The sequence below is a fragment of the Protomyctophum parallelum genome (genome assembly GCF_964188405.1).
Source record: "Protomyctophum parallelum genome assembly, chromosome: 7".
NCBI lineage: Eukaryota > Metazoa > Chordata > Actinopteri > Myctophiformes > Myctophidae > Protomyctophum > Protomyctophum parallelum.
This window is the reverse complement of record NC_139705.1, coordinates 15,533,441-15,558,938: the sequence shown is the minus strand read 5'-3', so window position 1 is coordinate 15,558,938 and position 25,498 is coordinate 15,533,441. Positions and strand designations below refer to the sequence as shown.

Sequence of the window (25,498 nt, the reverse complement as noted above, 5' to 3'; positions counted from 1 at the left end):
TGAGAGTATTTCTATATTGCAGTATTGATGCTTTTACTTGAGTAAAAACATTTGAGTACTTTTTTCCCGCTCCTGCAGACGGAGCAGCTGAAGCAGGAGTTCAGCAAGAAGGAGGCGGAGCTACAGGCTCTGCAGACCAAGCTGGAGACGGCGACCAATCAGAACTCAGACTGCAAGCAGCACATCGAGGTGTTGAAGGAGTCGCTGAGCGCCAAGGAGCAGCGCTCTGTCACCCTGCAGACTGAGGTGTGTGCACGCACGTACACACACACGCACGCACGCCAAGGAACAACGCTCTGTTACCCTGCAAACTAAGGACATATGTCAACACACACGCACGCACGCACGGAACATCGCTCTGTCACACTGCAGACTGAGGTGTGTGTGTGCACACGCATGCATGCACGTGCGCACGCACACACCAACGAGCAACGCTCTGTCACACTGCAGAAAGAGGTCAGAGCGAACACACACACACACACAGTTTGACAATGTATTTATATCCACACACAGGGAAAGGTTACATTCACAAACTCATGGATATGTCCTCATGAAACAACATGCATGTCACTCAGCACCATATATGGCAGCAGAGATGGCACACATTGCCAGCCTTTCTGTCTCGTCTTTGGGCATCCCAAAGTTCTTAGCCTTGCACTGCTGCTTGGTGTTGAAGCGCTCCCTGTACTGTAGTTCTCATGGGCCTTGAAGTCCACCCATTGCTATTCCCAAAGCGGACACAAAGTTCTGTGAGCTATTACAGAAGTGTGTGTGTGAGCGTCTCCTCATCCTTACCCTGTGTGGCGTGTGCATCCATGCACAACATTTGTACCTTGCCTTATATTAGCTCTGAGTCCAATTAGTGTGATGTCACACACCTACCTCAACGTGTGCGTGCGTGTGTGCATGCGCCTCCCTCAACATGCACTCTGCTGTGTGTGCCAAACAGAGCAGTTGAACAAAAAAGTCCATCTGCCCTTATTTGTAACTTATACACGGCAACATTAGGTATGTTAGCGCATGGGATACGGTGCATAGCCTCTGGCTTCGCCGCCGGATATAATATAGTTTATCGTGTCTGTCGGGTGGAATCGTCCTTCATTATGTCCAAAACTGTTACTTTGCAGGGTTGACACGCGCATGTGCACATGTTGCAGATCTACAAATTCAAAACGCGTCGCTATGCTCCACATTTTGCGCCTGCAGATCTGCTACTTTTTACACTTTTGTGTGACGCTGCACTACAATCAAGTAGGGCTTTAGTTTACACACACACACAAAAAGAAAATTAAAACACGGAGATAAGAGGTTTCTGCCCGACTGCAACGATATTCAACGATATGCAACTTTCTTTCTCCCCCCCACCGTGGCACGGCCCCCAATTTGAAACCCATGGGCACGGGCACACACACACACACACACACACACACACACACACACACACACACACACACGCAACACTGCTTGATTTGTCAAAATGTAACCGTAGGCGAGTGTCAAAGTGTGTTTATTTGCATAGAAGGTATTTTTGTTCCCTGAAGAACTCCCAGGCAGCCCGTGCCGCCAACAACAGCACGGCCAGGGGAGTGAACGTGGCTGCAGATTTGTGTACTGAATAATGTACTTTTCCACTCGTACTGTAATCGCTTTGGCTTCAGAGGACTTGGATTATTTTTTTCGTGACCTGACCTGTGTGCATGTAATGTTGTGGTGATTCTTTGTTGTTCCTGGAGCTCTTACGAGGACATGAAGGGCTAATTTGTTAGTTTAAAATGTTGGGTCAAAGTGACCCTTTTTTCGCAAGCAGCCTTTTGTGAGCTGGATAATATGGGTAGAGAGAGGCTTTCTGGGAAACAGACACTCCCCGCGGTTTGTGTCCCAGCCTAACTGCTCCCCCCGCGGTTTGTGTCCCAGCCTAACTGCTCCCCTCGCGGTTTGTGTCCCACCCTAACTGAGACTGTCTGAGCAGCCATCAGCTGGCTGAAGTTGATGCCAAGTGCAGACAAAATATTCCAACAAAAAGTATTGGGTCTGCAAGACTAAATCTCACCAATGGTGGTCTGTGGCTCAAATGCCGAATAAATAGTGGACCTCGATATGAGAAATGGTTATAAACCAGGGGTTTAAATGGTTAAATCGTGGTGGTGCACATTTTCCGGATCTTTGCACGTCAATGCGTCAGTAAATGGATCTCACGAGAGAAAACCTGTACATAATAGGAACAACCAAGCATATTATATTGGTGAGGGCAGAGGGGGTAAAAACTAAAATATGATTAATTACAGACGGCCATACCGTGTGTGTGAGCTTGTAGTTGGATACTTCCAGTGTGTGATGCCATTGTGCAACGAAGTATGATTCTGGCACTCTCTCCCTCTATCTCTAAGTTTCCAAACTTTGCCTTTAACGATTTTATCACTGCCACAGCCAATGGGGGGGGGGGGCGGGGGGGCATTTTTAAGTGTGTGTGTGTGTGTCTCTTCCCCATCCTCCTATGTGGAGCTGAAAGCGATACTTTAGATCTCCTCGCATTCGGCGGCTGAGAATGGCCCTCTAACGATGTCAACTCTTCATTACAGGAAGCAATTTGGGCCAAAATTAGGCCTAATTGTCTATACATGTGCAAGGAATTTTTTGACGCTAGCAGTTAGATGAATACATCATACTTAAAGGAATTGGCTGTGTGTGTGTATATATGTATGTGTGTATATATATATATATATATATATATATATATATATATATATATATATATATATATATATGTATAGTCAAGCATTTTTCTAAATAAATCAATTTTATACATTATAAAAATCCTATTAAGTGCCATATATGTTAAAGTAAGAATTTGTGAAAATAGCAGGTGTGCAATATTGTAGATTGGCTATTTTCACTAGTCAAATCAAATTTCACTTTGGTGTCTCGAGCTAAAAAGTTTGGGAACCACTTCTTATACTGTAGGCTGCTGCAATCAGTGTTGTTTTTGGCAGGCATTTTTTAGATTTAGTCAGTCTTAGTCTTTTGGAAAAATGCTTAATTAGTCTTAGTCAGTCTTAGTAATTTCTATCTTTGATAGTTTTAGTCAACGGAAACTCCTAAGGGTTTTAGTCAGTTTTAGTCATTTTAGTAAAAGGTTTTTAGTCCATTTTTAGTCAACATTAAAAAAATGTCTTTAAATAAAATGTCTATAGCGTACAGGCATTAATACATTGGCATTGGAATCAAGGTTGACAGGTTGTCATTGTCATATGAAGCTATATGATTCCCTGCTTTCATGACATGAAAAAAAATAAAAATACAATGGCAGTCCCTCAGTCAAATGGTCACAAATATACCGGTATATAACTTCAACTGAGAGTTCAGATGCAAATAATAACATAGAAATAAAATGTATGATAGGCTATTTCATATACCGGTAATATCTAGGGATGCACTGAAAGGGAAATTCTTGGCCGAAACCGAATATAGGAAACAGTTGGCCGAAAACCGAATACCGAATAGCCGAATACATCTTTGTTGTAAAGCTACCTGATTATGGCAAAAGACATGATTATGGCAAAACCCAACTTAAATAATAAACACGTATGCGTCCATTAAAAAACATCTAATTAATTGGAGGCTTTGTGATTAATTATCTCAATTAATCACATTTTAATCGCATATCAATAGGCCTATTTGACCTGAACAGTGAGCTTTTTTTTTCTACATAAGCATAGGCAATAAAACAAGTAGTAATACTAATAGTGATAATAATAATATTTATATAATGCTTCTCTGAGTACTTAAAGACACTTTTCAAGGAGAACATGAGAAAACAAATAAAAACAACTTTATTAGAGAAAAACTAAGACTATGGAATAAAATAAATTAAAGTGGAATGAGATAGCAATATTCCAGAGGTGGGTTTGAATTTATAGGTGGTGGCATGTCTCTGAATTTTTGGAAGTGCATTTTGACAGGTCTGCCTGCTGTGGACAGCAGAGCTGCCAACCTGCACACATTTTGTGTACCAACCACGCAATTCTAGGCGTATAGACACCTAGAATTGTGTGGTTGGTACACAAAATGTGTGCAGGCTGGCAGCTCTGGGACAGTGAAACCCTGAGCATTAAACACATGTAGACGCAACGATAGTCTATCATTCATTGTTAAAGCTCCAAATTATATTCCCATTCGTCTGTGTCTGCCCGTGTAAACGCAGCAGCAGAGTGTGAGGGGTTGGGGTACGGATGGAAAGTACATAGTGTTATTAAGGCGGACTCCTTCTAACTATATGGAAGAAACTAACGTTAGCTCCCATGCTAGCAGTAGCTTCCCTCGTCAGACAACACAACACCACCACAGATCGGGTGGAAGCTGCTGCCTGATATCACTGCTTGTGCCCGTGGATGGGAAATAAGATTTAAAAGGCTATGGAAGCTTGGATGAAAGCACAGATGTGTGCAATAAAGTTTTGTCATCCCTGTGCATCCCGTCTGCTGCTCGTGTGTTGTGAGTCTGTCGCTGGACTCGCTGCCTGCTGATGCAACAGATGCATAGTTAAAGTGCGTCATAAGCATGCGCCCTTCATGCGCTGGAAGTAGCAGATCTACAAGTTATCTACCCGTCGCAATGCACAGCGCTTTGGGCTTGTACATCTGTGATTTTCCCGCAGTTTAATTGAATTATATCGATTCACAACTTTAAGACCCCTACAAACTTTGCTCGTCAATCCACTAACATTTTCGTCTAGCCTCGTCTTGTCAACGATAACACACACACGTCTCGTCATCGTCATCAAACAGAGCTACGGTATTTAGCTCGTCAGCGTCAGTCTTGTCCCGAATAATTTTAGTGTCGTTCGTTTTAGTCCGTCTTAGTCCTGGAAAAAGGGGCGTTGACGTCGTCATTTACGTTATCGTCAGTCCTGACGAAAACAACACTGGCTGCAATACTGTACATGGTTGGCTGTAACGGGACACACACACACACACACACACACACACGCGCGCACACACGCACACAAGCATGCAGACAGTGTGCATGAAGACACACAAGTGTGCATTTGTATATTTTTGTGGGACATTTTCAAACCCTAACCCTACAGGGTTACAGTTATACGTGCACTGGCAATAGCAGATCTACAAGCACGTAGATCTGCTTTTGTCAATATAACTCTAAATCGACCATAATACTGTAACTCTGACCGTAGTCCATATTACCTACCGCCAACCACTAAATGTCTAATCCCAACCAGAATTCTTTCCTAAATTCTACTACTGTATGAGCTGTAATTATCTGGCACGCACGCACGCACGCACGCACGCACGCACGGAGACTGTCAGTACTGATTGCTCCACTCTCATCATGCGGGGCTTGTGTGTAGTAGCATTTTCCCTGGTATTGAAGTGGCATTTCCCCCTGCTTGGGAAAGGCTTGGGTTTCCCGCTGTAAGTGGTGTCTGACCAGGGGGGCTCTGTTGGAGCAGACATTCCTCCGGCGTCTATCTGTCAGTCAGTCAGAGGAGGGGGGGGGGGGGGGGGGGAGAGGGGAGCTCCATCCTATTATCTGTCTCTCTCACGCCGTCTCATCTCCCATTTTCCATCCATCTCTGACTCCACCCCGCATCCGGCGTTCTTTTCTTCTCCCCCATTTTCCCTTCGCTTTTATCTTTAATACGTCGCCCAGTAAAACGCCTCAACAATGCCACACACACACACACACACACACATCGCTGCTGTTGAGGCAGAAGAAACCTCTTATCTCCGTATTCTAACTTTTTGTCGTTTTTCTTCCATAAATGAACACCCTACTTGATTGTAGCTATGGCGTCGCACAAAAGCATCAAATGCTTGATCTACAAGTAGCAGATCTACAAGCTCAAAACATGACGCTTTGTGGCACATTTGAGCTTGTAGATCTGCTACTTTTGATGCTTTTGTTACCTTACTTTTTTAATCCTGAAAAGTCACAGTTTTAGACTTTAGACGCACTGCTCCAAACAAATACATGGAGTTGCCTGTGACACACATACATGTACATATTATATGCAGGGTCTTACTTTTACGAAATCTCCGAAATATTGGAGATAAGAGGTTTCCGTCCCCGGTACGGCCCCGTGCCACCGGATAACAGAGGAGTCGGTGTTCGTTGAGCAAGAGAATGAGACAAAATGGGAGTGTATTTTATTTGTCAGTCAAAGCTAAAGTGTATGTGTGTGTGTGTGTGTGTGTGTGTGTGTGTGTGTGTGTGTGTGTGTGTGTGTGAGTGATGGCTCTATCAGTCTACCTGTGGGTGTGTGCGTGTGTGTGTGTTCCCTCCTGCTCAGTTCTGCAGGAGAATGCAGCTTTGTAACCAGACTCCAGCAGATCAGATAACCTATCAGGAGCCTTCTGCATATTTAACCAGCCAATGACAGAAGGTCCTGGTCTACAACCACAGGGGGGGGGGGGGGGGTGGTAGATAGATGGATACACTCAGGCTCTTTGACTAAATTTAGCTTTTAACTGAAGAAAGTGGAGCCAAAGCATACAGCTGGCATCGGATAGCCTAAAGTACACATACGTTTTTAAATTGAAATGCTATGCTCTTAAATAACGCCGTAAAAATAACACAGCATGGGGTCACTTGCTTACTCGGCAGACGCAGAAGTGTCAGAAGATAATTCGGAACAGGTTAATTGGGCGTCGTGCCATTTTATTTTCTCAATATACTGCACACGCCGTCATATTTCATGCTTCTCCTTCATGTTTCAACGTGGCGAGGCAGTTTCTCTTGAGTTTTGAGGTGGGTGACATAATGACTTCGCCACGTGGCACCCTTGTTTTGGGCATGTCATAACAGGCTAACGTCTGGGGGGAAATGGCCATATTCGGCCATATTCACTGAAGGAGATTTAGTTACGGTGGGAAGAAAGGAGGGTCTCTCCCCGGTCAGCGAAGTATAGCATCTCTGTCGGGTGGAAACCTCACATGTCCAAAACTTCTACGTTTCAGAATTCAAATTCATTGAAGGAAGGAGGGACACCCGCACACTGCCACTTGCTATAGGTTCACAAGCATTTATTTAAATTACAGAGCAACGTTTCGGTCTTGCGACCTTCCTCTATCAGAATTCAAATTCAAAAACTGCGAAAGGAACATTTCCACAAGCTTGGAACACGTCGCTTCGTGCCTTGTTTGGAGCTTGTGGATATGCTAACCTTTGATGGTTTTGTGTGACGACGCTGTAGTCTGCGTCAAGCTAATTTATGGAAAAAAAGTTACAATTTGGCGATGAGAGGTTTCTCCGCCGACAACCGCGACGGCGGTAAGGTTTTTCAGTGGTCAAACACAGCGTCGATAAATCTCCCAACCTGTCTCGTTATGTTATTGTCCTCTTCGGCCACAAGCACAATAAAAGTGTTCCGCCTCGAACCTCGACCGCAGCTATAGCGGCAGAGCGGAGCGAACCGGGAGGAGAGCGAAAGGAAGCAGGGAGGGACAAAGTAGGCCGGCGAGAAAGACAGGATAGATGGAGAGGGACAGAGAGAGAGAGGGTGGCAGTGAGAGAACAGAGCAGGGTTGGTAGGTTGGTTGGTTGATGGATGGGTGTAGCTGTGGTGTGCAGATGGTGAATGATGTGACAGGACAGTGTGTGCTGTGGTCTCTCCTGGCCTGTTTATGTTGATCTTTCCTTGTTCTCCTCAATGATGGACGGCGTTCTGAGGTAGTGAGGCGGAGCGACCGTTTTGCGGTCTCGACCCTGATGTGTGCTCGCTACGACGGCCGCCGCGGACTTTCCCCCCACGCTGTGCTCGCTCACCCGGCGTTGTGCTCTTTCTCTCTCTCTCTCTCTCTCTCTCTGCCACGTTCAGTCCCTGCTGACGCCCCGATCTCTCACCCCCCCCCCCCCCCCCCCCCATCACACACACGCACACGTGCACACACACACACACACACACACACGGCTCCTGCTATTGGCCTTGTTCAGAATGGCAGCCATTTTGTTTTTGCGCTACACACTGCGGTAACAAGGGTAATGTATATGGTCCATAGCTCAGCCACTATTATTGGCTACTCGATCCCCCCCGTCTCTCTCTCTCTCTCTCTCTCTCTCTCTCTGTCCCCCCCGCCCCACCTGGTCTCTTAATAAACTGTAGTGACTAGTGAGTAGAGGGACAGAGAGAGAGGGCACGTGAGGACTTGAAAGCAGGTGAGAACCTGATGAACTTGGCTAAAGACTCCAACAGGCTGGCGTAAACACATGGAAAACAGCTCTCTGCTTCTAGGGCTGACCACTGAGCTTCACATGTATAAACCACCCCTCTGGACCTGTCCGGCCAGCCAGCCAGCAGATACATTGAACCTCCTCTCTCTCTCCCCAAGCGTTTTCCAGGTTCCCCATGGAAAAAGTACTCTCATTTCCATTTGCACTAAAGTAGAAATACTCTTGTTACCAGTAAATGTCCGGAATTCAACATTTACTTGAGTCAAAGTATAGACATATTGGCCTTCAAAATGTACTTAATTAAAGTATTCACATCTCATTTCAAGTTTTTTAATTTACCGGTACACCATACACATTTTGTATACATTTGAAAACTTTGAAAATAGCCGATCTATAAGCTCACAATGTGTCGCATTGTGACACATTGTGAGCTCGTAGATCGGCTATTTAAAATTTTCAATGGTCGAAATGTAGAAGTGGTTAATGCATGTTTTGTAATAATAATCCAAATCTACAATGTAACTAGTAACTAAAGTTTTCAAATAAATGTAGTGGAGTTAAAGTAAAATATTTGGATCCGATAAGTGGAGTAGAAGTAAAAGTATAGCCTATTGTACTACGTTTTAAGTACAAATACCTCAGAATTGAGTAAATGTACTTTGTTACTTTACACCACCACTGACTGCCCAAGCGTTTCCAGGTTTCCCGATATAATATGACCTCATCTGAACCGGCCTGACCGCCGTGACCATTCCCAGGCCCCGGCCGGGCAACGTGTTCCCTCTGGTTCCTCCTCTCGGGTCGGCCTGCGGTTTGGGACGCGGCGTTAGCAGCGCCGTGTCAGGGCCCCCCCAGAACAAACATGGCGCGGTCCAAAGTAAAGCCCCCGCGCGTTCTTCAGAGACCATGTGGAAAAGCCATAAAGCGGAGTTATAGGGGTCAGAACAGGGATGAGATATTTAATGGTTTACACAGGGAAGGGAGGTAAACATGTGTGCAAGGCCGAGGAGCGCGAGGCCGAGCGAGAGAGAGAGAGAGAGAGCCCAGACCTTCGTGCACGCGGCCGGATTTTAGCGCACATATAGTCTTGCTCAGAAATCAAGTGAAATCAAGTGTACTGTAGCATACATACTGTAAGATGAATTGAATGTGAAGGACCCCAATGGAAACAAGCCATAGGCTTTCTCTTGTTTTAAATCCTCTTATAGTAGACCCTGCGACATACTAGCGTCATGTCCAGGGGGTGCACTTGTACATCAAGCTGCCTCACGCTACAGAAACAGGAGATAGGCTCCTGCCCTATGGGCCTCATGGCTCGGCAAGGCTACTTACTATAGTAGACCTTGTATTGAACTGTACTTTCCTGTGCTGTTTCTGCAAACAATCAATCAATTCAGTGGTTCCCAAAGTGGGCCATGGTTGTAGTATACTTAGAATGTATCAATATCACTTCAGTAACAGTTTAACCACTTAAACCATCTATACTTGGTGAGACGGACCACCAACTCCCCCTCAATCTGTTGTAATGGAAACTACTGTTCTCTCAAGTTGTCCTCGTGACTGTACTAGGGGGAAAGATTTACATCTTTACATAACGTAATATGACATAAATGCTACGTCCTATAAAATATCAATGTAATTCAGGATGTACCTTGGATGAAAACGTGACGTACTGGGGTGACCTGAGACATAAAGGTCTGAGAACCGCTGCTGTAAGCATGCTGGTGCACTGTTCTGCTCGCCGAAATGATACGCTGAATTAGAGGATAGATATCCTATTAACCATGAATTAGAGGATAGATATCCCATTAACCATGCAGGGCCTTCAGGCTAAGGAACACCTAGGAGGGAGGGAGGGAGGGAGGGGAGGGAGGGAGGGAGGGAGGGAGAGAGAGAGAGAGAGAGAGAGAGAGAGAGAGAGAGAGAGAGAGAGAGAGAGAGAGAGAGAGAGAGAGAGAGAGAGAGAGAGAGAGAGAGAGAGAGAGAGAGAGAGAGAGAGAGAGAGAGAGAGAGAGAGAGAGAGAGAGAGAGAGAGAGGAGAGAGAGAGAGAGAGAGAGAGAGAGAGAGAGAGAACACCAATGGCTAAAGTTCCCCTCAGAATAGGGATGCTAGGGTTCACTTAAATGTAAAAAAGAAGAAGATGAGAGTTACTACAGCCCCCCTGTAGTAACTCTGGGGATCTCCTGTTGAAGACCACTGCTAATTGGGTATATTTAGTCCATTCCTGCAACAGGTGTGTATGCGTCTGTCTGTCCGCCCCCCCCCGCCCATACCGGTGGGCTGCCAGTCAGTCAGTCAGTCAGTCGGTCGGTGGCCAGTTAACCACTGAGGCAATGAGTTGATGACAGTGACCAGCAGGCACAACAGTGTGTCCATTCTGCTGGAGCTGACCTCTCTATCCCGAGGGTGACCCCACTCAGTCCACACCACTTAACCTTTCAAAACACACACACACACACACACACACACACACACAGCTATTTTAAGCATTTTAAATCTTGAAATGAGATATTATGCATAATGACTACTTGCCAATACTTTTGTACTTTTACTCAAGTACATTTTGAATTCAAGAAATGTTACTTAGTATTTCTATATTGCATTATTGATACTTAGAAAGTAAACATTTTGAGTGTTCTCTTCCCTGCCCTCAACCTGTGGAACAGAGTAGGATATTATCCATGGTGTTTTTAGGGAAGGCTTGTACAGTTCAACCTGTGGAACAGAGTAGGATATTATCCGTGGTGTTTTTAGGGAAGGCTTGTACAGTTCAACCTGTGGAACAGAGTAGGATATTATCCGTGGTGTTTTTTAGGGAAGGCTTGTACAGCTGATGTACAGTAAGTGAGCGGGAATGGGCTGTCTGGTCGGATCAAGCCTTGAAGGTGTGCCATGCCTCTGGTCGCCTCGCGGGCCAACATCAGTGTTTTGTACTCGCTGCGGGGGCAGCAAGTGGAAGCTCATGAAGGGAGCGGGAAAATGGGGGGGAAAACATGTGAAATTATTGGCTGGTTGAAGACCAGCCGTGCTGCAGCATTTTGGATCATTTTCGAGGGGCTTGACTCATTAACCGCCAGAGGTAAAACATCGTCTATAGCTGCCCTTGCCTGCGATTTCGTTTTTGCTAACCTTTGAAAAATCATAGAATTGTTTTCTCCATACCCACGGAGGGATCGTTGTCGTAGGGGTGTCTCGAAGAATCGCCGTGCCGTCGCGATAATCCGTTCCATAGTTATTGGCAGTTGGATGTAGCTTGTTTTTGCCAAAAAGCAACAGGAAGCAGAGCAAAGTGGATTTTAAAAATAAATAAATTCTATACACGGTAACTCAACAAGGTTGGTTTTGTTGTGATCGAGTTTTTGGGTGTACTCTTCTTCGGTGATCCTGGGATAATTCACAGGCTACAGAAGAGCGCCCTCTGTTGTAAACCACTGGTTCAATGTTTATTGATGTGTGAGGGGTTCAATACAAAAGTGGAATGAAATATTTGACCCTACAGGCAGTTCTTCTGACCAAGCAATTAGTTGAAATAGGCTATCCAGCCGTGCTTGACGGGCATGACAGCGCACCTAGCCGTTAATAGAAGATTTGAGAACGGATTAATCACATTAGAAATATCATCAGTTGTGCTGATTAGTGATTTAGGATGAGTTGTGTCAGCAGCAGCATTATTGGCTTAGGAATGGAACAAAAAGGGAAGGTATACACACAAGTTATTTATTATTATATGGTGGTACATGGAGAGCCAAATATGTTCATAGGTGGTATTTCAGTAAAAACTAGAAAAAGTGCCCTTCTGGGCACAGGTCTCCACCAGGATAGGAATGTAGGACATAGCAGCTTGCCTTCATCTGGTGGTGCAGTTAGAGGTAAAAACACTTTTCGGACAGTTATAGCGCCACCTGAGCACCTGAGCACTCCTGTGAACTTTGGAAGCCAATCTTAACCAATCAGGATGGTCTGATAAATCTGAAAAACCCGTTTCGTTGAATGGCTCTAGAGAGACTGTGTACCAATTTGCGCAATGTTTGGAAAAAATCTGTAGGCTTACTGTGCAAAAACTTGTTTTGCACAAAGCGGCCTCCTGGTGGCGCTATAACAGGCCGTTCTGGAAATTTTGGGGCAGAGGTTCATCGTTGGCATCCAGGGAGTGTGTGTGTGCAAAATTTGGCATCGACCGGGTTAACTCCTTGATGGCCAAGACTACGTCAAGCCCATAGACTGCCATGTTAATTGACGTAGTAAATCAACAAATCCCTCCAAGCCAATGACGTTATCTGCGTAGTAGACGTACTGCCCTGTCAGTACGTCTTTTTATAACAAAATATTGCAATTGTTTGACATTTTTTTAATTATTTTTATGTAATCTACCAAAAACCGGCCGAAACCCGCGCGATCGTGCACTATCGTGCACGCGCGCCGTCTCTATGTGATCCGCGGCAAAAAATGTGATATTTTGGGATGTTCCTGGCCGTTTTTAAGCTTAATCTGACTAAGTTATGACAAAGCTAATGTTAGTTTAGCAATCCGGACGGACAAGCTATAAGCTAGGGGTCAAATTAGCTTCCTTTGTTTACCTCGTTTGACAGGAAGTGATTTAGCCAGATTTAACACTTTTGTCAAAATCAGAATAATGGAACGTTCCTGCCATCAAGTGGAACTTTTGGGTATTACTTTGAAATCGAAAGTAAAAGTTGATGTATTGTATTTAGATCGCTGATCCCTCTTATTGCATTAAAATGACGAATTAAGAAATGGGGCATTGGCCAGCATTGGCCAGATTTGGCGACTTTTTGAATGGCAATCGAAAAATGTGAGATATGACCACAATGTCACGAAATGTCTCATTTTATAGCTCCAAGTCACTACTTTACAATGAAAAAATAATTATGATTATAGCTTGTTCCATCGTTTACTTATAAGCTTTTTAGTAGACCTTGGTTTCAGTGATAAGTCAAACCAAGGTGTACTAAAGTGCTTATAAGTAAACGAAGGAACATGCTAGGAACATATTTTGTTTTTCGGTGTAAACTAGAGATGTGCAGCTTTAAAATGAGATATTTCGTGACATTGTGGTCATATCGCACATTATTCTATTGTCATTCAAAAAGTCAGCCAAAGCTGGCCTAAGGCACAATAAGATGTTATTAAGGTTGGCAACTTGGCCATTAGTGGGTTAAGACAAAAATCACAATAAGACACGTTAACAACATTAACAACTTAAAGAAAAGAAAACAAAACACATATAAAACAACACATAACAGCAAAAGCAAGGAACACAAAAACAAAAGCAAACAATCCCCAATTAATTTTCCTCAAGGGCCATATTTTGACTAGCGTCTGCACTCGCGAGGTCGAGGTCTTGCCTTTTCAGGGCAAGACCCCATTTGAAGAGGATGCCCAGTTTGACATGCATAGGCTACTGACCCCCATGTAATGAAATTTATATCTGGGACCCATCCAAAAAAAAAAAAAAAACCCATTTTGTAAAAATACTTCCAGGGGCCACAAGGGGGGCGCTCCGCGGGCCGCAAATGGCCTGCGGGCCGCCTATTGGGGAACCCTGCAGTAGGCACTAGGTACCGATGAACACCTGCCTACCCAATAACATCACCGTTGGGGGTTCCAAGCTAATATAGAACCACAGCCTCAACATATGAGTTAGGCTGTAGTAACTCAAACTACAAGTTCTACAACCATATTTTGTGTGTTCACTAATAGCCGACATTTCTCAGGATGAAATCATATGGGCGGGTGACTCATTGACTCGTGAATGTAATATATATTTTTAAATTTTCCAAATAGACACACAGTATATACTGTAGGCTCACTTTGTGATTTATCTGTCCTACGCCGGAATTACGTGCCGAAAATAGCAGCCCTTACAAGCTATGGTCTATTTTCAGCAGTGTGACTCCATCCAAAGGGTGGCGGTAAATCAGGCTTATGAACTGTAATGTGTCAGCGTGCTGGACAGAGACAGCGTATTCCCTGCCAGCTCCCAACCAACATCTATCCTTCATCACGTCACCTGGAACGGACGGACGGACAGACAAGTGGACTGACACATGGATGGATGAAGTCGGGTCTTGCGGTGGTTTGTCTTCTCGACGAAGCGTGAGCTTTAACCCGTTAAGACACGTGAGGACAACTCTACAAATGCCTTCTAAATGTTCAAAAATAGAAGACGTGCGAGGCACGGGGTACTGACTCGCTTGCATGTGAGCTTGTGTATCTGCTATTTTTGAATAGCAGACACAAAACAAAAAAAAAACCCAAAGGACACAGACGTTCTCCTTGGTTTTAACGGGTTAAAAGGGATGTTGGATTGCGTTCCTCTCCACATGCTCGCCAGAGGAACGGTTTCGGTGCGGTTTGACAGGAAATGGATTCCCTGGAAACAGGATGTAGCAACTGGCGTGCCGTGCTGGAAATGATCAGGAAAAATAATCAAAGCGGGGAGTGAGCGTTAATGAGGGGGAACGCCTGCAGTGTCTCTCTCACTTTATAGACCTGTGCATGTGTGTGTGTGTAGTACGTACGTGTGTGTACATGCATGTGATGTTGTGTGCGTGCGTGCACGTGTTGCGTGTCGGGGCCATAGGCGGCGTTGGTTGGGTGACGGTTTGTGTGTCCGTCTTCGCTGGCGTAGATAACGATGATGGATGGAGGGTGAACAGGGTGAACGAGGCGAGGAGACAGCTGTATTTAGTGGGATGTCATGCTGCTTTGGGGCGAAGACATAATCTGCACCCATTCTCAACCCTTTTTACTTTTTTAAGGACCCCCCCCCCCCACACACACACACACACCAGTTTGAGATGCACTAGGCTGAAGACCCCCATTTGATATTGTTGCCGTGGGGATGAAACCCAGCTCGATATATTTCACTTTTTGTGTTTTTTGGCAAATGTAAGCCCCCCCGCTTCGCGGCCCTACTCGATCACACTACAGTGTCACGCAAAGCCTCCAAAGGAGCAGATCCATAAGCACGAAGCACGAGCTTGTAGATCTGCTACCTTTGATGCTTTCGATCTCTGGAAACCAAATCTACACTATGAAATCCTTCGTGTTAAAGGAGTAATTCAGCCTGCTAAGTTCGTTTTTGTGTGCCTGCTAGCCTTCAGTTTCAATGTGCAGGTTATTATTTTTGATAGTGTATTGTTTTGATTCTAGGTTCTTGGTTTAACTGCGATCCTACAGTTCACTGAGACACCACACTGTTTGTCTCTCTGCATTTGATGCATGCCTTTAGTTTAATGAGACACCACACTGTTTGTCTCTCTGCATTTGATGCATGCCTTTAGTTTAATGAGACACCACACTGTTTGTCTATCTGCATTTGATGCATGCCTTTAGTTTAATGAGACACCACACTGTTCGTCTCTCTGCATTTGATGCATGCCTTTAGTTTAATGAGACACCACACTGTTTGTCTATCTGCATTTGATGCATGCCTTTAGTTTAATGAGACACCACACTGTTTGTCTCTCTGCATTTGATGCATGCCTTTAGTTTAATGAGACACCACACTGTTCGTCTCTCTGCATTTGATGCATGCCTTTAGTTTAATGAGACACCACACTGTTTGTCTCTCTGCATTTGATGCATGCCTTTAGTTTAATGAGACACCACACTGTTTGTCTCTCTGCATTTGATGCATGCCTTTAGTTTAATGAGACACCACACTGTTCGTCTCTCTGCATTTGATGCATGCCTTTAGTTTAATGAGACACCACACTGTTCGTCTCTCTGCATTTGATGCATGCCTTTAGTTTAATGAGACACCACACTGTTTGTCTATCTGCATTTGATGCATGCCTTTAGTTTACTGAAGCACTATACTGTCTCTCTGCATTTGATGCATGCCTTTAGTTTAATGAGACACCACACTGTTTGTCTCTCTGCATTTGATGCATGCCTTTAGTTTACTGAAGCACTATACTGTCTCTCTGCATTTGATGCATGCCTTTAGTTTACTGAGGCACTATACTGTCTCTCTGCATTTGATGCATGCCTTTAGTTTAATGAGACACCACACTGTTCGTCTCTCTGCATTTGATGCATGCCTTTAGTTTAATGAGACACCACACTGTTCGTCACTCTGCATTTGATGCATGCCTTTAGTTTAATGAGACACCACACTGTTTGTCTCTCTGCATTTGATGCATGCCTTTAGTTTAATGAGACACCACACTGTTCGTCACTCTGCATTTGATGCATGCCTTTAGTTTAATGAGACACCACACTGTTTGTCTCTCTGCATTTGATGCATGCCTTTAGTTTAATGAGACACCACACTGTTTGTCTCTCTGCATTTGATGCATGCCTTTAGTTTACTGAAGCACTATACTGTCTCTCTGCATTTGATGCATGCCTTTAGTTTACTGAGGCACTATACTGTCTCTCTGCATTTGATGCATGCCTTTACCTTGCTTACTGTAAGTCGCTCTGTAGTGTGTCTGCTAAATACCTTAATTGTAAATCGAATTCATGGCGAATTTCAGTATTAGGATGTTGATATACAAATCTTATATGGGGTCACTCACTGGCACAAAATATTTGCAGATAACGGCCTGCAAACAAATACATTCACTGATTTCAACAGTAAGTGCCAAAAAAGCAACTACATTTTAGAAAGACGCCCCCAAAACCACCAATATTTACAAGCAACTTTTAACAGAAAAATAAGCTCAAAGTTGCTTATAATATGCAGACATGGCAACACTGACACTAAATAGTCAATAAATGGTAAATTGTGCATTTTATATAGCGCTTTTTATCCAAAGCGTGCATTACATTCACCCATTCATACACACACATTCATATGGCAGAGGAAACCATGCAAGGCACCAACATGCACATTGGGAGTAATTTGACTTCAAGCCTGGGATCGAACTGGGAACCTCACTGTTCCCCCCCCGGCCGTTCTACCAGCCCACTCTACCCTTGAGCCACTGACACACACACACACACACACGCACACGCGCAGAGAGGATTTCCTCTGCACCCGAGGTGTCAACACAGCAGACGTGATGTCACTGGAGGAGGACGAGATCCGTGCGGATGTGAGTGAGTGTCCCAGCTCTCCCACAGGAGGGTGACGTTCAATAGGTGTGTCATCATCGCATCATAGCCCCCAGGCCAACTACACTCAGACCACTGGTGGGAAGGACCCACGTAATAGAGGGATCACTCACTCCCAGGCCTGTTTGAGGATGGTTAATACGGGGACATAGTGCTAGTGCCGCGGGGCATAATAGACCTAATAGAAGTGTGACGCACACTGCCCAACACATGCTGAGCAGTAAAAAATAACAATGTAGTAAATAGTAACCAAAAAAGTACTCATTATGCAGAATGTCACATTGTCTAAAATGGTGTGATTTGGGGCCCTAAGGATGAATACAAAATGAATATCAACATCCTAATACTGTGTGAAATTATGACAGGGAGTTGCTGCTGTCAAAATATGTGACCAGATTTGACTGAGAGCCTGCCATCGTGCAGCTTTTCACCGGGAGAAAATCTGTTTTTTGTTTTTTTTATCCAAAATGAGCTAATAGCACAGGCAGACTCTTCACGTACTACAGCATGTCTGAAATACATGTCAGAGCTGAAATCGACATTAAATATGAAAGAAATGCTGTGTGCTATAAGTGTAGCTATAGGTGAAATGTTAGTCCACAGAAGTGAACCTTTCAAGCCTGTTTTTTGCAAGACATTACTCTATAAGCCATATCTCCAAAACTGGTGGGTCAAAATGAGGAACCAATATGTACATTTGAAGCAATGATTCCCTGCTTTCAAAATTATGACATGAATAAATGAAAATGGAAAAATAAATTGGTCACATATGACTCCCCAGTCAAAAAACACTCATGCTTTCTAAGGTGTGATTTGGGGCCCTAAGGATGAATACAAAATGAAATAAGATTTGTGTAAAATATTCCAAGATATTTTTTGTTTAACTGCGCACAAAATGTTTGCTCACAACGTCTGACCAGATTGCAACTGTACACACTAGTAGGCTGCACCGGGGCTAAAGCTCCCGGCCTCTGCTGTGTGTGTGTGTGTGTGTGTGTGTGTGTGTGTGTGTGTGTGTGTGTGTGTGTGTGTGTGTGTGTGTGTGTGTGTGCATGCGGAGGTCGGAGGAGTGTGTGTGTGTGTGTGTGTGTGTGTGTCCATGCGGAGGTCGGAGGAGTGTGTGTGTGTGTGTGTCTGTCATAAATACCAGATCTACAAGCTTTAAAGTGCACATTTTTGGGGGGTAAACTACTCCTTGATGAGTACCACGGATGTGCCTGAGCCAGCCCTTCTAACCTCTTTACCTTTGAACCATTATTTTGTTTGACCTTTTGACACTTTGTAACTTTCCACAGTTCCCTGACGGGGAAACTATGGATCATTCTCTCCACTCCTCAACATGTGTGCGAAAGGCTGCAATGTTGAAGTTGAAAAAGTCAGCTAGAATTATTTGTGCACTTTAGTTACTTAGATTTTGATCGTTACAAAACATACATTAACCACTTCAGCCCTATATGCATTTCAGCCATTTGAAATTAGCCAATCTACAAGCTTGTAGATGTGCCATTTTCAAAAGATATCTATACATCATATGTACATTTTAGCCGTTGTGAGGCAACATTTCATACAAAGTTCAGTTTGGCAAGTCATAGACCGTGATGCATGCTGAGCATGCGGAAGCTCCGCGGCCGCGATACGTCACCGACCCTACCCGTGCGTTTTCAACCCAGCTCCGTGGCTTCCCTTTCCATGATGCGATGGGCAGAGAATATACAGGAACAACGGACGCGTGACATTCACGCAGAAACGACAACAACATGGAGCAGCGGACAAACGACATCCACAGAGAAAAAACAACACGGAACAACAAGACAACTGGCCCAGCACGGAAAACACACGGTCGGTTGGAACAGATACAGACGTGTGTGTGTCTCACTCGGATCGCGACACGATACAGTTTTGTACTTTTACTCCTTTTACTTATTTCATTATTGATATTTTTACTGGTACATTGGAACATGTACTTAAGCGAAATATGCGAGTACTTTTCCCACCACTGATCAGCGGATCAACTCCAATCTTCCTCAAGGGAGTGATTTTGTTTTTGCCCGAGAGAGCCACAACTAAGGCCACCGGCACTTTGATTCAGCACACATCCTCCTCATAATACGAGGTTCTCCGATTTTGTTTTCCTCTTCAATACGAAGGTATTTCCAAAGAAACAAGATGTTTGAATGATTACAGCTGCAGCGAGAGACCATTTTCGGTGGTCTCTGTAAAGCGCTGCTGCTGCTTTGTCCTTTGAAACACGGCCTCTCTCTCCCCATTCGCCGATACGCCGCTCGACCTCGGGGGCCCCGTATTATCGACAAGACAAACATCAATTAGTCAAATATCAACCCATAAATTCAGATGATTAATTTCCCAGCAGAATCCTTCAAATATAAAGTGTGTCCGATGGCTTGTTCCCGTGCCATATTTGTACAGGCAGAGAGCTGTGTAGCGGAGGAGACCCGCTGGCCGCAGCCAGCCCAGATACTACAGAAGACGTGGATGGCTCACACAGCTGTGTGGAACACCACAGCATCTTAACCAGACCCCGAGCTCTAGACCTCAGCTAAACTCCTCCAGACCCATCGACAGAAACACTAAGCTCCAGGGCTCTGAGAGTCTCTCTGGTGGTTTTGTCAGTCAAACTCGTTTGAACTACGCTGCTACAAAACAATGAGCGAAAATGTATGTGGTGTGTGTGCGTGCATGCGTGTGTGTGTGTGTGTGTGTGTCTGTGTGTGTGTGTGTGTGTGTATTAGTGAGAGAAACAAGAGAGATTCCAGAGAGTGTTTCTCTGTGACTCCTGCTCTCGAGGCGATCTCAAGCCCCCTTGCGTGTGTGTTTGTGCACGATTGTTTGTGTGTGTGTGTGAGCTTGAGTCTGCGACTGTTAGTGTGCGAGCGCGTAACTGTCGGTGTGTCCCAGGGCCTTTGCTGCGGTCTCTCCGTCGTCTCTGGTTCTGCCGCTTTTATATATTTTTTTGTTTCGCTGCGGTCGGCCTTTTAGAATCTCTCTGTTGTTTATTGCGGCCCGGAGCCGGCGCTGGGTCCCGATACCTTTTTTTGGCGGGATCCAGGCTGCCAGAAAAACTTTTATGATGAAACGCGATGCAGAAAAAGGGAGGTGAGGACAAACAGAGAAGCTGTTTTCTTTAAGCCTCTGTTTTACTTTTGCTAACCAATGTCCAGAATCCACATTTTCGCAAGTGTGAAAGGGGAAGTGCAGAGTCTTTGTGTGAGTGTGCGCGGGTGTGTGTGCGAGCGTGGTTGTGTGCCCGTCACGCACGTGCGCCTGGGAATCCATGTCGGGTTTGTGCACGTCCGCATTATGAGCGTGTGACTGTATTCATTCGAAATTACAACAACAAAAATAAATTCCTCGTATTGCCAAGAATTAATAGTTTTGCGACCTCAGGATCTTGAAAACATATCAAGGTCTTTTTTAAATGATCTGGTGTTGAGTGATGGACTGGAAGGTCTGTGCAGAGTTTTGGTGGGGATGGGGGAATAATGTGATATAGTGTTCTTTTATAGCTGATAAATGATGACTGAAACTAAGACTAAATATATTGACCGTTTCGTCAACAAATAAAAATGTACTTAATGTCAGGGAGGGACTATAGTGGAGAAGAGATCCGGTAGAACTAAAAGACAAGTCATTTTATGTTTGGCTGCACTCTGAAAATAGCAGATCTACAAGCTGACAGCATGCATGATGCAACCAACTATAAAATCAGCCATTATGACGCCATCAAGGCACCACCAACATATGTTGTAGTCGACTAAATCAACAGTAGATTTAGTTGACAAAAATCTTATGTCATTTAGACGACTAAAAATACCTTTTCGGATGACTAAAATATGACAAACTAAATGAAAATTCATTCAAAAGACTATGACTAAAACTAAATGTCCCCTCGGGATTGGGACCGGACAGTGGACAGAGCTATACTGCTTTATTATCAACTCGTGAGTGTTATAGCAGCAATGAATCAACCTTAAACAACACTCAATGACAAATGACGGGAGCACTTCCAAGACTCTCTCTCTCACTCTCTGTTCCAGTAAAAGCTCTATATAATTACAAAACAGAATGTCCTAGCCAGCACGTCCAAACGCATAATGGTGCCAAATGAGTCCCCTGGTCGCTCCTATAACACGGCAGGGAGCTCCGCTTTTGCATGTTATCTCACACACACACACACGCAGACCGACGCGCGCACACACACACACACACACACACACACACAATAAAATCCGGTGGTGTTGAGAAATGTGGGTCAGCCCTCAAAAACAACCTGGCGGAGGATTTGAGGGATTTTCTTCCATGAGTGGACATCAACTCTGTCTCTCTCCGGGAGCCACACCTTCAGCTATGGCCATAGGAAGGACCACCGCGGAGGCATAACACAGAGGTGGATTATGACAGAGAGACGTTACGCCAAGACAAAAAAATAACTTAGGCCTTTTCTTTGATCACCAATTTACCTTCCAACCACGAATTAAAAAGGTCGTCCAAACTTGTTTCTTTCAATTGAGAAACATCTCAAAAATCAAGTCTTTATGAACACCAAAGGATCTGGAAAAACGTATACATGCTTTTATTTCATCCCGTCTGGATTATTGTAATTCTTTGTTCACCACCCTGAGTCGCGCCTCAATACACCGTCTCCAGCTTGTGCAGAATGCCGCTGCTAGACTAATAACAAATACACACAGAAGGTCACATATTACTCCTGTGCTCGCTGCCTTACACTGGCTACCAATAGACTCCAGATTTGTTTTTAAATTTGTATTAATTACTTATAAATCCCTCTTTGGGCTGGGTCCATTATATTTGACAGAGCTACTCCACCCCAGGGTATATACAAGACAATTTAGGTCTTCCGATAAAGGCCTTCTTATCATCCCTGCTACCAAGATGAGAACAAAAGGTGATCGAGCCTTCTCAGCTATAGCACCTACACTCTGGAACGAGTTACCTCTTAACTTAAAAAATGCTGACTCAGTCGACTCTTTTAAAAAGCTCCTAAAAACTCACCTGTATCGTAAATATTTTGGTCCAATATAGCGAGTATCTCTAGTGAGTCTTGTTCTGCCTGTATATATTTTCATGTAGTGTTTTCTGTTGCTTGTTTCTTATTGTTATCGCTGTTTTGCTGTTGACTGTGTTTTCTTGTTTTCTTTTTATTATTTTACTTTGTACAGCACCTTGTAACGATTGTTTTGAAAGGCGCTTTATAAATAAAATTACCTTACCTTCAACCAGTGGTGGAAAGTAACTAAGTACTGTATGTTTCTTTGATTGATTGATTGATTGATTGAATACTTAATTAACAGTTTGCATGGGCAACCACAGGGAAGTACAGCACAAAACAAGGTCTGCTAAAAGTCCTAGAAAGCCTAGAGGCTTTTTGCCCAGTGTATTTTGTAGACGAGGCCCAATGCAAGTTGCTGTAATCTTTCTACCCTGAGCCATCACACCTTACCAAAATGAGCAGGGGTCAAATGAGTTCTAGATTAGGTTTCTCTAGCTCTGTAGTTTTCAGCCAGTGGTCCGGACAGTAAGGGCGAGACCACCAGTGGACCACCTGGAACCAGGGGGTTCCAGCAAAATGATGCAGAGTTGGCAACCAAATGGACCCTCTACACAGATCTACACAATTACAGAAATGTAGAAGCATTGTTATTTGGATCAACATTTGTTTGTTATTTATCTTATGGTACCAACATCAATACAGCATACTGTACATGGAATTGTGGACAAAATCTTCTCCAAGGACGACAAAATAGGTTTCGGATCTGAGAGGCCAAATCTCATGAAATGGTGGTCCGTGGCTCAAAAGCAGAATTAATAATGGCCCTTCATATGAAATGGCTTGAAAACCACTGCTGTAGCTGATGGAAAGTGGAGCGGCATGGTAGTGTATTGACTACAGTATATGGTCTACTGGTGCATGGTGGAGTACTGTACCGGTCTGGGTGGATGGACCTGAGGTTTCTCATCATTGAGTTAGTAGCTCCGGTCTGGGTGGATGGACCTGAGGTTTCATCATGGAGTTAGTAGCTCCGGTCTGGGTGGATGGACATGTGGTATCTCATTTCTCACACGGATAAATGGCCACAACAGTCCATTTGTATACGCATTGAGACACACTGTATAACCACACCATGTGTGGTGGTTTTACCCAAAAACATACGTTTGATTACCGTCTCCAGTGGTGGAAAGTACTTGTTTTCTGTGTGTGTGTGTGTGTGTGTGTGTGTGCGTGTGCGGCGGTGCTAGGTGTCTCTAAGAGGGTATTAGCGGGGTGACGGTGCATTATCACAGCTTAGCGGACCGAAGCAGGTGAGACAGACGGCAGGGATTTCCTGTCCCCCCAAACAACAACCCAAGACCCTTTCTCTTACTACATTCTTCATAAATTGCGTTGTTTGTGTGTGTGTGTGTGGTCAGGGGTAATGCTATGCTCTCTGTCTCACTCACACACACACACACACCACTAATCCTTTGTAAGTGTGTGCGTGCGTGCCAGTGCAGAGTGCTGCAGACAGAGTGGTTCTCAGTATTAGGCATTGGTTCTCTGCCAGCGCAGCAACATGAGATAAATACTTCACCATCTTAACACCTGGAGGTCCCAGCACACACACACACACACACACGCTCGCACGTGCACGCACCCCGATAGGATTTCACTCTGACCCAGTACAACCACAACTTCACACATTTCGTTGCCACACATACGAGGAGGGGTATCTGTTGCACTGTTTGCTGTTTAAGTGGTTGTTAATGCCTTTTTTTTTGTTAATAGATTTAGTTTGGGTTACTTGGGCACTAGGTGACACCCAGCCAGCCAGCCTCTCTGTGGTTCCCTCTCTAAGTGGGCCGTAAAGCAGCTGAGAGATGTGCTGCACACACAACACAGCTCGCACTTAAAGCACTTTTCACACCATTCCCTCAGAGGCCACCTGATGCTCGTTAAAACCCACTGTTAACGAGCTTTCCCACTCATACTCTCTCTGTCTCTCTCTCTCTCTCTCTCTCTCTGACACTCGCTCTCACACATATTTACACACGCTACAGTTAAAGGCATTTTAGCAGATGCTCTTAACCAGAGTGACTTACAGTAAGCTAAAGGTAAACACGTACATCAAATGCATAACACTTTACTACAGGTTGTAACCACTTGAACCCTCTAGACTTAATAAACTAGACCCATGAGTTGTCTCTAGTCTGAACTTGCAGATTTGCTATTTTTGGCTAATGGTCTCCCCATAATATGGATGCTGGAATTCATTTATTAGCGATGGAGCTCGTACATTGTTATTGATAACAGCACCTTATCGATCAGGCTTATCGAGCCGGGTTCTTATCGAGCCCACTATCCAGCATGTTCTATTATTTTGTGGAATGACGGGAGACAATGAATTCTGAACAGAACCAGTATCTTTTACTGGGGCCTTCAAATATAGTACTTTTCTAATCGTTATCGAGCTCCATCCCTAATTATACGTTATCCTAATTGCGGTTTAAAAACATAATTGATGTTTACCTGTGTATGTGTTGAAAACCGGGACATATTAAGTGTTTTAGAGAGGCTCGGGACACACAGCTTGAAACCGGGACGATCCCCGGGCCAAACCGGGACGTCTGGTCACCCTAACCTGTGTTCACACGCTGCATTCCCCCCCGGTCACACGAGCTGGAAATGTAATCAGGTGTTGAAGAGCAGCCGAGGAACACACAGTCTGCTCATGAAACCAGCTGTGTGTGTGAGTGTGAGTGTGTGAGTGTGTGTGTGTGTGTGTGTGTGTGTGTGTGTGTGTGCGTGCGTGCGTGCCTGTTTTTACTGTAGCCAGTGCACCACAGCAGCAGCACTGATATATACGTCCAATAACAGAGTCCTGGACAGAGGTCAGATATCATTCATAGTCCCACAGAACCGAATATGAGAGTGTTATAGCAGCAATGAACCGACCATACACAACACACTCAATGACAAATGACCGGACCACTTCCAAGCTCTCTCTCTCGCACACACACACGCACCCAAACCTTTTACTGCAGTAGTCCACAACGGTTCATATTTTTGGGACGTTGAGGTCAACGCTGAACTTTTACTACTTCCAAATGTCAACAAGACGAATGTGTTGATATGTGTCAGTCCGAACGCTGAATGAGAACATATGGGCCACCTTATCGAGATAAAAAAATGAGGGGGGAAAAGTTCAC

At 44.5% G+C, this 25,498-nt stretch overlaps 1 protein-coding gene across 1 annotated transcript in view; it reads left to right on the top strand.

Annotated features, from left to right (window-relative positions):
* LOC310861947 (ERC protein 2-like) overlaps positions 1–25,498 on the top strand; it is a gene marked incomplete at both ends in the record, with an annotated part of 338,757 nt that overhangs the window by 61,686 nt on the left and 251,573 nt on the right. The window contains one exon of the mRNA XM_083769684.1: positions 79–246. Within this exon, the coding sequence (XP_083625810.1) occupies positions 79–246 (168 nt within the window). The remainder of the gene's footprint in view (positions 1–78; positions 247–25,498) is intronic.